The 17,815-nt window shown below is 42.3% G+C and overlaps 2 protein-coding genes across 6 annotated transcripts in view; both read right to left on the reverse strand.

The window, feature by feature from the left end:
- Positions 1–17,815, reverse strand: part of LOC148366461 (gypsy retrotransposon integrase-like protein 1) — a 129,790-nt gene that overhangs the window by 62,397 nt on the left and 49,578 nt on the right. The gene's annotated exons all lie outside the window — the stretch shown is intronic.
- The window catches only part of slc4a5a (solute carrier family 4 member 5a), a 119,967-nt gene that overhangs the window by 36,391 nt on the left and 65,761 nt on the right, over positions 1–17,815 (reverse strand). For all 5 annotated transcript variants that reach the window (XM_088336906.1, XM_088336905.1, XM_088336904.1 and 2 more), the window contains exons 13-14: positions 9,811–9,985; positions 7,510–7,643 (exon numbers count right to left, since the gene is read on the reverse strand). In XM_088336906.1, the coding sequence (XP_088193032.1) occupies positions 7,510–7,643; positions 9,811–9,985 (309 nt within the window). The remainder of the gene's footprint in view (positions 1–7,509; positions 7,644–9,810; positions 9,986–17,815) is intronic.

The following is a 17,815-nucleotide window of genomic DNA, read 5'->3' on the forward strand; positions in this document are numbered from 1 at the left end:
ATTTTCACACTATAGAGCGCACCTGATTATAAGCCGCACCCACCACATTTTAAGAGGAAAACCGATTTTGTACATACACAAGCCGCACCTGTATATAAGCCGCATGCGCCCACATTTAAACGTGTAACGCAAACACAAAATTAACCCAAACCCGACTTCGAGTCCCGCGATTGAAACTAAATGTCCTTCATTAAAGTCCACAGTCCAATAATCACAGCCGGCAAAATGAACGGAAAATGATACCGGTACTTAAGGTTTGATGCAGACCTGCAGAGTCCGGGTCCCGTTGAAAGTAATCCAAGGAAAAAAGTGGATATTTCCAAAGGTAAGGGTGGGAAAATATATCAGATGAACACATTTACTCACGCAACTCCTTTTTCTTTAACCAACTTTTTACCCCCTCTTCTTTCCTCGTCTGTCCCTCACCTTTAGCGGTCCCCCTTAAACTTGTCACCTCGCGTTTGTTCCGCCCCTTCTTTTTCATTCACCCGTGCAAAACAGTCAGAATAGGTGTCTAAAATAAATACAAATAAATATATTATGAAAATGTACAGTTGCAAATACATATCATACATGGGTTACACATATTTACAAAGAAAGACGGTACACCGAGAGAGTTTTATTCAAAGCTTTAATAATAATAATATAGCTTTGACAGGGCAGTTAATGATAGCAACACTCGAGCGCCGCTAGTGGCCGTTGGGAAAATTACATAAATTGGCCGCATCACTGAATAAGCCGCAGGGTTGAAAGTTAGGGAAAAAAGTAGTGGCTTATAGTCCGGAATTTACGGTAGTAAAATTTTTCACTGCACAACTGCTATTTAAGGAAACAAAAACACAGTGCCAGAAAACATCCGTAAATGATTCATTCGGAAAGAGGGAAATTATAATTTAAGAGGCTGTTGTCATGTCCTGCACGGTTGTCATGGCGCCCAGCTGGCCCCGCCCCTTGACACCGGCGGAGACGCATTGGACTGATTGCTCTTGGAGTACTTAAGCGTGCTTAACCTTGTTGAAAACCTGTTCATGCCTGTTTGATCCGAGTCATGCCTAGATTATAATTTTGCCTGCCTTTGAACTTGCTTTGTTCGGTTTTTGGTCCGTTTGTGTGTTGGACAACTTTACTTTCTCAATTAAAGTGACGGATCGTCTACGCAAATGAGTTCCGACTTCCTGCTCCCCGGCCCGTTTCGTGACAGCTGTAGTAAACTCATAATCCCAAAGGTGAGAACCACCAGGAAAAGTATGTGTGTGTCTGGGTGCGGAGTCAAACTTTGGAAAATTTACAAGACGAGATAAAAAATTGTCCAACTATTCACTTGTTCAAATTTGAATACAAAAAACCTTCCTGGCGGAATACAGCGATGAAGAAAATCGGCTATGAGTGATGCGAGTGCGTCTACAACTATGGTTAACTTTGTTGTTATTGTTGTAATTGCTATATCATAATTGTTATTACTAATATTATTACTATTGTTGTAATTATCATATTGTGAGGGCACTAATGCTTTTAATTATCTACAATATATACTTTTTGAGAAATAAGACGCAAAAAAAGATAATGCATTAAAGGAACATCGTACCAGAAAATGAGCTCTGGAACAACTGTCCCTATAGCTCGGCAAGCAAAGCATTGGCTCCCTGTAAGTATTTGAACCCAGTGCCGTCAGCCCCCTGTTGTCAGTCCGTCTGAGAACCTGAGTGAATACTAAACAAGCCTTTTTCGACTCTGACTCCCACTTTTCCCGTTTTTGCTCCTGTCTGTTCCGGCTACGACCCGTTTCGATCCTGACCACGTCTACTCTCCCGTTCTGGCTTACAACTCGCTTCCGACCACGCCTTGCTCTCCCAGTCCCGGCTACCGACCCGTTTTTCCTTCCCTGACACCGCCATCGCTCGCTACGGAAGATCCACTTCCGTTTTCGGAAGTAAAACTCAACGCGATTGGGTCTCCCCTGTGTGCTGGCCGTGACAATACTTTATTTACAATTTTTTTACATTTTCATTATATTTTCACACTTTTTTTGTTCTGCAGGCCAGACGGGTTGACGGGTTGTTATGTGTCTTTCGACACGATGTGAATGATTTCTTATCACGTCAAAACAGCGTTCAGCACTGTGGGGAAAAGTCTAGCCGTTGAGCTGCATCTCATCTCCATAATGAGGAAAACGAATCATGTATTTACTGAATGTCGTGATTACTGATGTGAATCAACTGTGCCTGCTCCTTTGGCGCCAACTGCCTCGGACTCTGATTGGCTCTCTGTCCCTATTTAAACCCACTCCTATCTGTCCCCTGTTGTCAGTCCGTCTGCGAACCTCAGTGAATCCTAGGCAAGCCTTTTTGACCCTGACTCCCACCTGTCCCGTTTTTGCTCCCGTCTGTCTCCGGCTACGACCCGTGTTGATCTTGACCACCTTTTTGCTCTCCAGTCCCGGCTATCGACCTGTTTTTCCGTCCCCGACACTGACATCGCTTGCCACGGAAGTCCCACTTCCGCATTAAGAGCGATCTGCTTCCCAACGATCACCGGATGGTGGGTGCAACCCTTTCCCTTTCTTCCGATAAAACTGTGAGAAACGTAACGCAATTGGGTCCTGTTTCCGTTCTGGTCCTGACAGTGAAAGATACTGCCAGTATGAATTCACAATACACTTTAGGTGGGGCCACCAGACAATTCAACCAATGACTGCAAACACTTTATAATTGCTCGTGGCAATCGTTTCAATTAATTTAATTATTTTGTCGTTTTGAAAATTAACATTTAGAATATTTGTTGAATCTTGAAAACTAGAAGATTAATATTACATTTAAATTCCCCCGAACTGGTTATTTCTGCCAAGTTTATTCTGTTTTTATATTCCATACAAAGGAGATTGCATAGGAGGCCATATCGTTATTTTGACTATTACACCTCACTGTTGTTTGTTATTTTTGTTATGATGACTGAGTGGTTTCACCTGTGCCCGCTGCGGGCTTCCTGATTGGTTCCCCGTCCTTCTTAAGCTCAGTCCTTTCACTCACTTGTCGTCAGTCCGTCAGCAAACCTCTGTTTCTACAAGGCAAGCACTTTGACTCTGACTCCCGTCGGTCCCACTTTTTGCACCCGTTTTCCATGTGTCCATTCCTGATTTCCCCGTTTGTCTCCGGCTACGACCTGTTTTTGGACCCTGACCATGTTTTGCTCTCCCGTCCCGGCTTACGACTCGTTTTTGATCCCGACCACGTTTTGCTCTTCTGTCCCGGCTATCGACCTGTTTTTTCTGTCCTCGACACCACGGTCTCCCGCTCCAGGGGATCCACTTCCGCATTTGGAACACGATCAGATTCTGTGAGCGGCTTGCGTCCCACGTCCAGCGAGCACCGGATCGCGGGCGCTGCCCTTTCTCTTTCTCTCAATAAATTTGTGGTTAATGTTACGCATCTGGGTCCTAATTCTGTTCTGGTCGTGACAATCTTGAATTGCACTGTTTACATAATAGTCACTATCAGTCTTTAACGTTACTATTCTTTGATATCCACATCTTTTAGGGCAGATCTACTTCTTGTTGCCGAGGATATTTAATAAAAAAGAAAGGGCTAAAATCTGAGAAGACAATTGGTGTGACTTAGTCACTTTAAATCTCTGTAGTTTGTGGTTTTAGCACTCATATTTGTCACAAACAGAACCGAATCAGGACCCAATTGCGTAACTTTTAACACCAGTTTTATTGAAAGAAAGAGGAAGGGTTGTGCCTACGATTCAGGGTTCGCTGGACGCGGGAAGCAAGTCGCTCTCGCACTCGGACGGAAGAGCAGACGGGGTCGGGAGCAAAACAGGTTGTAGCCGGAGACAAAAACGGGACAGGCGGGAGTCAGGGTCAAAAAAGGCTTGCCTTGTATCAACAGAGGTTCGCAGACGGACTGACAGCAGGAGAGTGACAGGACTGGGTTTAAATAGGGACAGGGAACCAATCAGATCCCGCAGCGGTTGGCGGCAAATGAGCGGGCACGTTTTTGCTCATGTCTGTCCCCGGTTACGACCTGTTTTGCTCCTGACCACGTCTGCTCTCCCATCCCGGCGTGCGACTCCTTTTAGTCCCAAACAACGTCTACTCTCCCAGTCTGGCTTATGACTTGTTTCCGACCCCGACCACGCCTTACTCTGCCAGTCCCGGCTATCGACCAGTTTTTTCCTCCCTGACACCGCCATCGCTCGCTACGGAAGATCCACTTCCGTGTTCGGCTCACAATCCGAGTACGAGAGCGACTTGCTTCCACGCGTCCGGCGAACACCAGATCGTGGGCGCAGCCCTTCTTCTTTCCTTCAATAACCACGATACCAAACTGTATGTAACATCCTACATGCCGACATTTCTTGTGTAAATATTGTGTAAATTATAACTATAACCTCATCCTCCTTGTTTTATAACCTTATCTTCTCTGTTCCTTTATCTTCTTGTTTTTTTACCTTACTGTGAATGTGTGAAACTGGAGTGTCATGCCCAATTTCGTTGTCACAATATCTTAACCCATTTTGTAACAATGACAATAAAGGTATATTCTATTCTATTCTACATTCCATCTCATCTCATCTCATCAGCCGTACCGCTTATCCTCATTAGGGTCGCGGGGGGGCTGGAGCCCATCCCAGCCATCTCCAGGCAGTGGGCAGGGGACACCCTGAACTGGTTGCCAGCCAATCGCAGGGCACACAGGGACAGACAACTCGCTCGCTCATTCACACCTAGGGACAATTTGGACCGGCCAATTCACCTGAAATGCATGTTTTTGGAATGTGGGAGGAAACCGGAGTGCCCGGAGGAAACCCACGCAAGCACGGGGAGAACATACAAACTCCGCACAGGAAGTCTGGAGCTGGATTTGAACCCACGACAGGTTCCCATGACATGAACTGTGCCGCACAAGCGCTAACCACTGCGCCGCCGTGCTGCTTCTATATTCCATTCTATTCTATAAAACTTGTGGTAAACGTTACGCGATTGGGTCCTGTTTCCGTTCTGGTCCTGACATTGTTAACACCTATGTAAGGGCGGAGTTGGTTTGAGGTTTCCCTAAAATGTTTAAAATTTATATTTTTCTCTATTAAATATGTACAGAGTACACAGTATATACAAAGTAATATACAAAGTGATATCACGCAGGTGGTCGAGGTTTTCTTCAATTGTAGGATGAAAATGGTGAAAGTAAGAAAACGACTGTTTCAAATACAGTACAAATGCTGACCCAAACCTCCAAAAACATGATAAAGGAAGAGTTTATTCGAGCGCATCTATGACTTTCACATACTTAAATGAGCTGCAATGATGATTTCAGCCAGAAGGTGGTGTCAGCAAGTAGAACAATTTTAAAGTTATATATACAAGCTTTATTATGAATAATATTTAATCAAAAATTTTAAACTACGCACCCCGCGTTCAAGCTTATATTCCTCTTTGAAATTGAAACCTTTTTGAAAACTGTTCCATTTTTTTGGTACCTTACTGAATACCTGATCGACTTATCGTTATTTATTTTATTTTCCCTGATCTGCTCATATAACAGTTCGCCCCTCGATGAATATTTCAGGTTTGCTTTTAGCTCAGAGCCACATTATTTTTTAATTCAAATTAAATTGGAAAATCCTGCATAAGAAAGAGGCAGCTCGGATTTGATGTAACAAGTTCGGAAGATGAAGATGTGCAATGCTATTAATGTTGAATTTGGAAACAGGTGGCAAGTCATTGCCTGCAAAATTGGATGTCTTTGTATCACCAGATTCAAGATCTCCAACACTCATTTCTAGGGATCACCTAGAGCGCTCCTGACGGTTTTGAAGCAACATCGGAAATTAGTTTAGAGGTGCTGTCCTTAACTTCATAATTTTTACTGACACCATTTTCTGTCAGGAACAGAACGGAGACAGAACCCACTTGCGTTACGTTTCTCACAAGTTTTATTAAAGGAAAGAGATCCGGCGTTTGCTAGGGACGGGAAGCAGGTCGCTCTGAACGCGGAAGTGGATCTTCCGTGACGAGCGATGGCGGTGTCGGGAACGGACAAACGGGTCGGACAGGAGAGCAAAAACGTGGTAGGGGGTCGGAAGCGAGTCACAAGCCAGGAAAGGAGAGTAGACGTGGTCGGGGACAAAAAGAGGTCAAAGCCAGGACGGGGGAGTAGACGTGGTCAGGATCAAAACGGGTCGAAGCCGAGGGACAGACGGGAACGGAAAACGGGTCAGTAGCCGGGACACAAGAGCAAAAAGTGGTCGGGGTCGAATTGAGTTGTAAGCCAGGAAAGGAGAGTAGACGAAGAGGTCGAAAGCCGGGACGGGAGAGTAGACGTGGTGAGAATAAAAACAGGTCGAAGCTGGGGGACGGACAGGAGCAAAAAAAAAAACGTGGGAGTCAGGGTCGAACAAGGCTTGCCTGGTGTTAACTGAGGTTTGCAGACAGTCTGACAAAAAGGGACAGATAGGAGCGGGTTTAAATAGGGACAGAGAGCCAATTAGAGTTCAGGGCAGTTGGCGCCAATCATGACATCTTTTGGCTGAAATATTCATGGCAATCTCTGTCAAGGTCCTTGTAAGGACAGTCCATGTTCTTGTCTCCTAGACGCACTCCAACAAACTTCTTTTTTATCTTTTATGGGTTTGGGTTGGCGTTTTTCAAACAGTCCTTTTCTTACTTTCACCATTTTCATCCTAGGATTCAGGAAAACCTTGAGCATGTGCGTGAAATCCTATGGACTTTAGATCAGGCCGGCCCTCGACTAAAATTTTTATTCGGCCCTCTGTCCATTTGACTTTAACACCCCTGCTATAGAGGGTAGATTAGCAGAATGGACAAAAACATGAAAGAGAGAAGGAAAAAGTCAAATGTATTCCAAATGGTATTTGTGCATTCTAGATATACGGTATATAGTGTGAGTTTTATTACAAAATCTAATCTCAGTTTTAGAGAAAATATAAACAAATTCAATGTCACGGTTGCCATGGTGCCCAATTGGCCCCGCCCTTGCGGCGCCAGCTGCGGCTCGTTGACTGATTGGCTTCCCTCCTATTCAAGCTCACTTCCTTACTTGCTCTGCCAACAATCCATTTTCTACATAACTTTCCCTTCTTCCACGCCCTCTAACACTTGCTTTTTAGCCCACCAGTTTAATGGGAAATTGATATATAAACATCTCACTTAATTTTATCTTGTTTTTATTTTATTTCTTTTCCAAACCAGCTAAATCTACTATTTCCACAACACTCTCACTCACCCTTTGTCAGTCCGTCAACGAACCTCTGCTAGACGTGGGTTTTGACTCTGTCTGGTTTCCTGCCTGTGTTTCCTGTTCGGTATCGTTCCTGTCTATTTTTTTCCTGTCTGGTATATGCTATGTGTTATTTGTCATAGCTGAGCATGTGCTTATAACAACAGGTTAGCTTGCCTACACACTGGCCTTTGAAGAAAACACTCATCTGAATCGTATAATTTCTCATAAGTAATGTAGGTGTCAATTAGTTGTCAAAGAGACTTACTTGCTGAATTCAAACAGGAGCTTTTCAAAGATGAGGATGGGTCCAGTTGAGCTCAGAATGATGAGAGGCTGACCACTGAGTAGGCAAAAAACTGAGCCAGCCAGGGCTGTACCCAGAAAACTTTCCATGACGCCCTGTTAAGGATGAAACACAGGAGAATGAGCTAATGTCATGTGAATTTTTATTCAACCCTTGGATGCATTCGTGGGGTCAGAAATTACCCTATGGGTTGGAATTCTTCAAAACCTTTAAGAAAAATTTGAATTTTGTCATATTTGATGTTTTCATCATAAAGCATTTCGTTTTTTGGATTTTTTTTTGCAGTATTTGTATCACTACCACACTCTTCTAAATGGGTCAAAAATGACCCTTAGCATTTTCTATGGAATATTCAATTAACCTTAGTTACTTAGCAGTAACTGTCAACTATACATGAACTGTCCCACGTACACATCCGATTTCATCAGGTTTGACACCCAGGAAGTAATTTTTAGACAAACACGTTCATGGAAGTATAACTCCTACTTATGAACATAATTATTTTATAAAATATTATTCATTTTGCATATAATGTGTTAGCAAATTAGCCTACTTTGTCAGGACCAGAACGGAAACAGGACCCAATTGTGTTATGTTTTATTAAGGGAAAGAGGAAGAGAAGCAGGTCGCACTGAACGCGGAAGTGGATCTTCCGTGGCGAGCGATGGCGGTGTCGGGAACGGGAAAACGGGTCAGTAGCCGGGACACAAGAGCAAAAAGTGGTCGGGGTCGGAATTGAGTTGTAAGCCAGGAAAGGAGAGTAGACGAAGAGGTCGAAAGCCGGGACGGGAGAGTAGACGTGATGAGAATCAAAACAGGTCGAAGCTGGGGGACGGACAGGAGCAAAAAAAAATCGTGGGAGTCAGGGCAGACAACTCGCTCGCTCATTCACACCTAGGGACAATTTGGACCGGCCAATTCATCTGAAATGCATGTCTTTGGAATGTGGGAGGAAACCGGAGTGCCCGGAGGAAACCCACACAAGCACGGGGAGAAAATACAAACTCCGCACAGGAAGTCTGGAGCTGGATTTGAACCCACGCAGGAGGTTCCCATGACATGAACTGTGCCGCACATGCGCTAACCACTGTGCCGCCGTGCTGCCTCCTTATATCATATATATTGTTAATTAACATTTTTTATTGAATACTGAGTTGCTCGACATGAATGAGGTTTAGTATAAAAAAAAGTTCAAAAATGAAGTAGCTTGGACGTTCACTGTAGAAGGAAAAAATACATGCAAATGTAATTAAGTAGAATAATTCATTTTCTTATTCAAATTATGAATTTTCTGCATTAAATTATTGTTGGTAATATACTGACTAAAAGGGATCACCACAAACCTGTCTTTTTTCATTTTCTCCTTTTATACTTCCTTTTTTTCTTAACTTCTTTATACAACATAATCATTCGTAATAGAATGCATCAAAGCAAGTGAGCCGTTTGAGAGCCGGCTCTTTAATGAGTTGAGCCAAAAAAGCCGGTTCTCTAAAAAGAAACGGACTTTCACTACACAACTCGAACTGGAGATCGCCGTGCAGACGAAAACTCGAACCGCGAGACCAAAACAACAATGGCGGATCTGCCTGACAAAAAGTTTGGAGTGCGGTAAATTTTTGTTAAAAAATGATAATGACAATTTCGTGTCAAAAAAGTTGCGTCCCGGGGACGCACGTTGATTTGACACGATGCGTCCCTAGGAAAAATAATACGTCCAGGACGCAGGGACGCGGGCAAACGAGAACACTGCTCTTAAGTTATATGCAAAAATGCATTGCTTTAAATTGGGTCATTTTCCACGTCACTCATTAAGAGCATATGTACTGGTAGGTCATGCACAGGGTTGGGTAGGGTTACTTTAACTGGATTACTTTCAACCACTTTTGGATTACTCCAATACCAAATACGCTAATAAAAGACAAAAGAAACTAAATATGAATAAAATGACTACATTTTGTGCAGGCTTGGGGAGTAACGGAATACATGGAACGGCAAAAATGATGTTGGCAAGCTGTTTGGATTGATTTTCATTTTGTTTCTGTCGCATTTTATGTTCGTTTTGCCGGAGATCAAAGCCAGAAGAGAAAGCTTACCATGTGTTGTGAGTCATCATTTTATTCATATTTAGTTTCTTTTGTCTTTTATTAGCATATTTGGTATTGGAGTAATCCAAAAGTAATTGAAAGTAATCCAGTTATAGTAACCCTACCCAACACTGGTAATGCATCCAATGGTTAATATCCCCCCAAAATGAAAGAACACCTGGTAGTTTTCTGTAGCATCTCCCAGCAGGCCACCGAAGGTGATGGCGTTGGTGATGCATCCCAAGTAGATGAAGAGCACGGCAGAGATGGACTGAATGTGGAAACCTTCGTAGAAATCGCTGGGTATCCATGGCAATTTGCGCTTTATGTCCAGGTACAAGCCACCACAGAAGCTATTGGATAGACAGGAAACAGTTAGGGAAGCTATGGTGAATTCGGACAGTGTCTGAAATAACGCCTGCCCGGGTCGTACAACTTACAAAACGTATCTTCCTGGGTGTCTGACAACTTTTTCAAGAAAAAAAAAAAAAAAAAAGTATACCGCAGCCATATCCCCCATTACTGACTCTTTTTGGGAGATTAATACAGAGGAGGGGGTTCCCAGCCCCCTCACTCAACCCAACTGAGGTGTTGGGAGTCATTAGGTGACCAAAACCCCCCAATTCCAACCCCTGAAGCTGAACACCAAGCAGGGAGGCAACGGGTACCAATGTTTAAGTCTTAGGTATGAATCAGCCGAGGCTTGAACCACAACCTCCCAGTCTCGGGGCGGGCGCCATACCCCCAAGGCCACCGAGCTGGTAAAAATAAGAAATAAAAAAATAAAATCTTTGTCAGGCAGGATGTAATGAAAACTGAGATCACTTGCACTCGTTTCTTGGTTTTTATTGGAAGGAAGGAATGACAAGACGTGAATCTTCGATCCGTTGTTTGACGGATTGTCGAGACTTGACAGGCGGGTGAAGGCTTGGCGGGAATGGTTGCGGACAGGCGTAGTCATCGTGTTGTTGGTTGGGGCTGGACAAGAAGGGCGTCGTTGTGTTCGGAAGAGAGATCAGGAGTCAGGCGGGCAGGGCAGGTCGTAGGCAGATTCGGAAACGGGTCGGCAACGGAGATCAGGTAGAACAACAGGAGGCAGGCAAAGAGTCGGAGGTACGGGCTTTCTGAGCAGATGGCAACAGATCGCATAGTACAATCGAACAAATTATTACCGGAAGCTGGGGATTTAAATATACAGGGTGCGCCAATCAGCTGTCCTGGCTGATGGCGCCAAATCCTGAACACAGGTGTTCCCGATCCGGGTGATTGTGACAATCTTTCGTTCTTTCTTTTAATTTTCCAAACAAATAAAACGTTTTATTCCGATTTCGAAATCTTCGTTTTGGAAATTACGGAATTTTGGATCGTTTGGCAATTTGCATACTTGACAGCCAATCAGAAGCCTGCATCGAATAACTTCTGCTTCCGGACTTTCCCGAGCGTTACAAGGTCGCGCATTTCCATATCATTTTCCAAAGTAGACGCACAGAGAACACAAGAAAAATAGAGAAGTGGTTAGGAATTGTTAAGATTTGTCAATTTGATTGCGCTTTTACTCGTGGTATTGCGGTAAGGCGTTTTCCATTGTGTGGCGTCATTACGCACGCACTATATTTCGTTTCGCTAAATGTTGATCGCCATGTTGTTTTGAATGGAGCGGTGTTGTTGTTTGCTTGATGTTGCGGAATAAATATGCTTAAAGGCTGAAACACAATGTCCTGCCTACCTTCTCACGCATGAGGAAAATGCACACTCTGACATATCCTTACCAGGAATCAAGCCAAGGCCTCAGCCCCAGAAGGAAGATTCAAAAGAAGCTAACAATATTTATGACGCTACAAAACGTAAAAGCATCGTGGAAAGAGGAGTTCACGTGGCTTGTAGCAGACGACCCAACGCGAACACTGCATGAATGAAGATGAGTAAATACAGGTACATACTGATGGCAGATGGGAAAAATGCAATGAATGTTATAAGTAGATTTATAATAAACTTCATTTTAAAGTGTTGTTCTGTTCCATATTCTGATGATCAATCCTTAATACTTTGCAACAATGGTTAGTCGTCTTATTGTGTTTCAAGTTGTGAAAGATGGGGCAGGCAACCATGAGGAAACTGCACACTCTGACATATCCTTACCAGGACTCAAGTCAAAGCCTCAGCCCCAGAAGGAAGATTCAAAAGAAGCTAACAATATTTATGACGCTACAAAACGTAAAAGCATCGTGGAAGGGGGAATTCACATGGCTTGTGGCAGACGACCCAACGCAAACATTGCATGAATGAAGATGAGTAAATACAGGTACATACTGATGGCAGATGGAAAACATGCAATGAATTTCATAAGTAGATTTATAATAAACTTCATTTTAAAGTGTTGTTCTGTTCTATATTCTGATGATCAATCCTTGACTTTGCAACAACGTTTAGTTGTCTTATTGTGTTTCAAGTTGTGAAAAAATGGGGCAGGCAACTTTATGACTGGGCAGGCAACTGTCTGCCCTGGTGTCCGGTAACTTTTTGTCATGAGTTTCAAACACCGATTAGGCTGCAATTTAGTGCCAACTCCATTATTTCTTTCCTCTATTAATCAATGCATAGAATGAAAACCCGCCAGAGATGTACACGAGTCATAAATTGAACAAAGGAGTATTGTTCTACATTACTGTTGTTTGAAACTTGATGGCCACTGTCAGTGTTATTACGACAAAAACCTGTTTTTGTCGCTATTACTGGCAGGGAACTTCCAATGTAAAGTAAATGGGGCGGCAGTGGCTCAGGAGGTAGAGCGCTCGTCTTGGGATCAAGAGATCGCAGTTCGAATCCCGGCTCCTCCGTGTTACATGTCGAAGTGTCCTTGGGTAAGACACTGAACCCCTAAAGCCCCCAATAAGCAGGTTAGCGCCTTACATGGCTTCAGGGCTGCTATTGGGAAATGTGAAGCACACTGTAAAGCGCTTCGGGAAGTCTTGACTTGAAAAGCGCGATATAAAATGCAGATCATTTAATTTCATTTCATGTTTCCGCATGATAAAAATGTGAAAAGCTACCTACAAGGTTTCTTCATTTTCCTCATGTTGATGTTTTTGAGTTTTTCCTTGCCCTCATGTAGGTTTTAGATCAGTGGATGGTGTCACAATAGTCTGTAGTTTGCATTATTGTGTGTTCTGTGCAGCCTTTAGTGCCACGGTTGCCACGGCGCCCAATTCGCCCTGCCTGCGTGGCACCAGCCGCGGCTCGTTGACAGATTGGCTTCCCTTCTATTTAAAATTAGTGCTCTCACTCACCCTTTGTCAGTCCGTCAAGAAACCTCTGCACCCGCAAGACGTGCGTAATGACTCTGTCTGGTTTCTTCCTTGTGTTTCCTGTCCGGTATTGTTCCCGTTTATTTTATCCTGTTTAATATCGGTTTCCAGTTTCGTTCCCGTCTAGTTTGTCCTGTTTAATTTCGATATCCTGTTTTATTATCAATCTTTTCTGTCCCGTCCTGTCCGGTATTGACTCCATCTGTCCGATATCTACTCGGGCAATTGCTATCGATCTTGTCGGCCTGTGGCTTCCTGTCACTCCACGCCAGACTGCTGCCTAACGTGCATGACTCCCCATTTCCTGTAAAATAAAAGGCTTGTGTGAGAAACGTCACGCATTTGGGTCCTGATCCTGTTCCGGTTCATGACACTATACTATACTATACTCTACTATACTATACTATACTATACGGTGTATAGCGTATGCATCCAAAAAGTGTGAGTTCTACAAACCACAAAAAGAAGACAAACTGCATAGACTCAAACTGACCCGTTTTATTCTATTTTTCTGCCCATCCTTTCACAATATTTTTTTGATTTTGGGGGTACCCTCTAGGTGCGCCTCATTTTATATAAAAAAATGCATGTTTGTGTGATAGTTCATGTATTTTTTTCTTATTATTATTTTAATAATTATTGTTGGGTTTTTTTAATGAATGAAGTTTTTACCTATAGGAGGCGCTCAATAACACACAATATCCCTTTGAAAGATTTTCTGATGTCACGTCTAGTAAACATTTTTAAATAAAGATTTGGGATAGGTCTTCAATGTTATCTGAAGCTATTCCGTGGGTCTATCGCAGGTTCGATTCCCGGCTCCTCCGTGTTATTTGTCGAAGTGTCCTTGGGCAAGACACTGAATCCCTAATGCCCCCAATAAGCAGGTAGGTGCCTTGCATGGCTGACTCCCTATTGGTGTGTTTGTGTGTGTGTGAATGAAGTGTGAAGTACATTGTAAAGCGCTTTGGGAGGTCTTCATTGACTTAAAAACTGCTATATAAATGCGGAACATTTACCATTTATCAAAGCTCAATTTTCAGAAATCAGTGGATATGACAGAGGATCTACTTTGTCATCATGAATTGTTATTGTATAGTGACTTGTTTACCTGACTGCCCATTTTGCACATCTGCTTAGCTGCTCCTCTTGCACTCTTTGCACTACTGTCTAAAACGATACATAGCTATAATTATTTAGTATATTATTAGTACTTCAATACTCCAACTCAATACAACATTTTATTTATATCTGTACATTCAAGGAAACTGTGCGGGTCGGATGTATCGACATTTCGTTCTGTACACACGTGTAGAAGAATGACAATAAAGTAGATCTGAATCTGACTTATAGTCTAATAAGACATTTTAATCCGAAGGCAGAAAATCAATTAAAAGTAACGTTTCTGCAATATGAGTATCGATTTTATGACAAAGATCAGTGGTGCAGAATGGACACATACTCTCTCGTTACCATTTGAATTTATTATGTGTGTCTGGCTCATTTGTGCAAAATTGTTTGACTTGCATTGGCGGAGTGTGAGGAGCCCCACCGGTGTGGTCGGCAGAGTCATTGCCCGAGGCCTCAAACCAAGATTTTTAATGGCTATCAAGCCTAAAACAGATGCATTTTAATCTATAAAAGAAGTTTGTGTTTAGTTGTTTTATATCCTTTTGAAGACCTTCCAAATTGGTATATTCTGTCATCTGTTATAGTACATGACAGCAATGTTCCCTCTAATTATCCACGGGTGTGAGCGTTCACACAAAGTCGGTGAGCAACGCTTGAAATAACAGTGAGCAACCATAATCCCAAGTGTGGCAAGATAATTCATTATCAAACATGTCCAAAACTTGACATCAAGTTACATTTTGCTGAGTTTCTGGCAATGCAAAATGATTTTTCTCTTTTGAATGAATTGACTCATGTACTATCACAAGATATCCATTTCTCTTTATTTCCTGATATATTTTGTTGCATAATATTAACATTTTTGGGGGCTTATTGAGTCGGTTTTAAGATACAGAACTGTACTTAATCACATTTTTTAGTGGAAGTACAATGTCGGCAACAAGATTCACTTGATATCATTGGAAATTATTTGAATGCAACACAAATTTTGTCTTCTTTTTTCCGTGTTTTTTTTCTACTTTTTTGTTACTTTTTTTTTTTGTTCTTACTTTTTTCCTACATTTCTTTGTTTTCTTTTTTTTCTGGCGTTTTTTTTTAAAATTTTTCCTTCTTTTTTTTCTCTTCCTTTTGTTTCTTTATTTCTCAGCTTTTCACTACTTTTTCATTTCGGTATTTTTTTCTTTTTTGTTCTATTCCATCCTTCCTTTAAGTCATGTTGTGCATAATTTTACATAATATTTGGTCATGTTGGGATTAAAGAAGCAAAAACAACCTGAAGAGCCATTTAGGACCCGAAAGAGCCGGTTCCTTTTAGTGAGCCGCGCTGAAGAAGCCGGTTCTCTACTAACTTTACTCAACTTCGTTCCACTTCGACTCGACTTCAAAATACCGCATGTAGGACCCGTGTATTTTTACCTTCATGCACTGTAACTTTGACTTAATTTGCTTCTTAATTAGCAATTTTGAGCCCTGATTTTTGTGCGCTGGCTAGATTTTCTTGTGCGCTCAGAATGTGCGAGCAGTGCGCAATTGTGCGCGCGCGCAGCTTAGAGGGAACACTGCATGACAGTGGTTTATAACTGATTTAATCGAATGTGTCTTACCATAATTGTGTTCATTCAGTCCTATAGTTGTATGAAACTACAGCGACTATTAAGTGAGAATATTGAGTCAATTACTCACTGATATTAAAAATGAAAATATATTGCAGAAGAATATGTTGGTCCAAACCCTAACTGCTTTTTTTCTCGTAATAAAAGCAACTTTGGATCGGAATAGTTTTAATTCTGCTGCCTCAGGCCAGCTCGAATAATACATAAACTGTGTTGGTGTGTCGATTACCGATGTGATGCCCGCTCCTTCGGCGCCAACTGCCTCGGAGTGTGATTGGCTCCCTGACACTATTTAAACCCACACCTGTCACCTGTTGTCAGTCCGTCTGCGAACCTTAGTTTACTTTAGGCAAGCTCTTTTCGACCTTGACTCCCACCTGTTTTTGCTCCCTTCTGTTCCCCGGCTTCAAACCGTTTTTTGGTCCTGACCACGTTTTTTGCTCTCCTGTCCCGACTACTGACCTGTTTTTTTCCGTTCCTGACACCCCCATCGCTCGCCACGGAAGTCCCACTTCCGCGTTCAGAGCGACCTGTTTCCCGCGTCCAGCGATCACCGGATCTTGGGTGCAACCCTTTCCTTTCTTCTAATAAAACTGAGAGAAACGTAACGCAAGTGGGTCCCGTCTCCGTTCTGGTCTTGACAGTTGGTTTGTCAAAAAAATTTAAAACGGATGCGTGTGCTCAAGGGATAAATCTGACATATTGGAAAACTGCGAAAAGTGAATGAACACTCACATTTATTTCCTTTCCTTAACATATACAGACGCTGCCCTATTTACGAACAAGATTATTGTTCGTAATTTGAATTTGATTGTAAGTTGCTTCAGTGCTATATTTTGTATGTTTGAGGTTTACATATGGATTGTATAAGTAACCTGTACTGTTTTGTACTAAAAAATAAACATTTCATGAAATAATATGCTCTATACCAGGGGTGTCAAACTTATTTTAATTCGGGGGCCACACGATAGGACAAACATTCTGTCGGGGGCCGGACTAGCAGATTAAAGAGAAAGAAAAAGAGAGATAAAGAAATAAGAGAAAGAGGGAGGGAAAAGGAGAGAGGGCGGGACAAAGAAAGAAAAAGAGAGAGAAGCGTGAGAAACATAAGATAAAAGGTTAGGAGAAGAAAGGGAGAGGAAGAAAGAAATCCAAAGAGAAATAGAAAGACAAAAGGAGAGAAAAGAAAAAGAAAGGGTATGACGAGAGAAAGAGAAAAGAGAGAAAAAGAAAAAATGAAGTTAGAGCAAAATATGTTAAAAAGACACAGAGAGAGAAAGAGACAAAGAGGAACAAAGGAAGAGAAAAAAGAGACACAGAGAGTGAAAGAGACAGAGACAGAGTGGGAGTAAATGGGTGGAAAAAAGAGGGAGAGAGAGAGAGGGAGAGAGAAAAAAAGGAATACAAGTACAGTGTCTTTGTTTGAGGCGGGCAGGTCAAAGAAAGAAAAAGAGAGAGAGGGAGAGAGCGTGAGAAACAAAAGATAAAAAGTCGTGAGAGAGGGGGAAAATAAAGGGAGAGGAAGAAAGAAATCCAAAGAGAAATAGAAAGGCAGAAGGAGAGAAATAAAAAAAGAAACGGTAAGAAGAGAGAAAGAGAAAAGAGAAAAAAGGAAAAAAGCGAGAGAAAGAGAGCAACAAAAGAAGAGAAAAAAAAGAGACACAGAGAGTGAAAGAGACAGAGTGGGAGAAAAGGGGTGGAAAAGAGAGAGAGAGAGAGAGAGAGAGAGACAGAGACAGAGACAGAGAGTAAGAGAGAGGGAAATAAATACAAGTACAGTGTCTATGTTCGAGGCACCTGGCTTTGGCAACATCAAGTTGACATATTTCAACCTGCAACTTGTTTTTCTCTTGCACTTCTCTGAGTGTTGTCTCGCGGGCCGGATTCAATCCTTTAACGGGCCTGATCTGGCCCGCGGGCAGCCTGTTTGACACCTGTGCTCTATACAGATAAATAAAGTTGAGTTTAAATTACTTTTGGAAAATGGGCTTCAAGAGGTCCTCCACTGTGATAGAGTGGACAAAAAAGCAATCCAACCCTTTTCTCAACCGCATCAAGCTTTCTTATTCCACTTTCATTTCAAAAGAAATGGCTCGCCTCTTCTTTACACCTTACATCAATCATATTGAATGGA

This window comes from Urocampus carinirostris, chromosome 5 (assembly GCF_059441175.1).
Source record: "Urocampus carinirostris isolate Australia breed hairy pipefish chromosome 5, RoL_Ucar_1.0, whole genome shotgun sequence".
In the NCBI taxonomy this organism is placed as follows: domain Eukaryota; kingdom Metazoa; phylum Chordata; class Actinopteri; order Syngnathiformes; family Syngnathidae; genus Urocampus; species Urocampus carinirostris.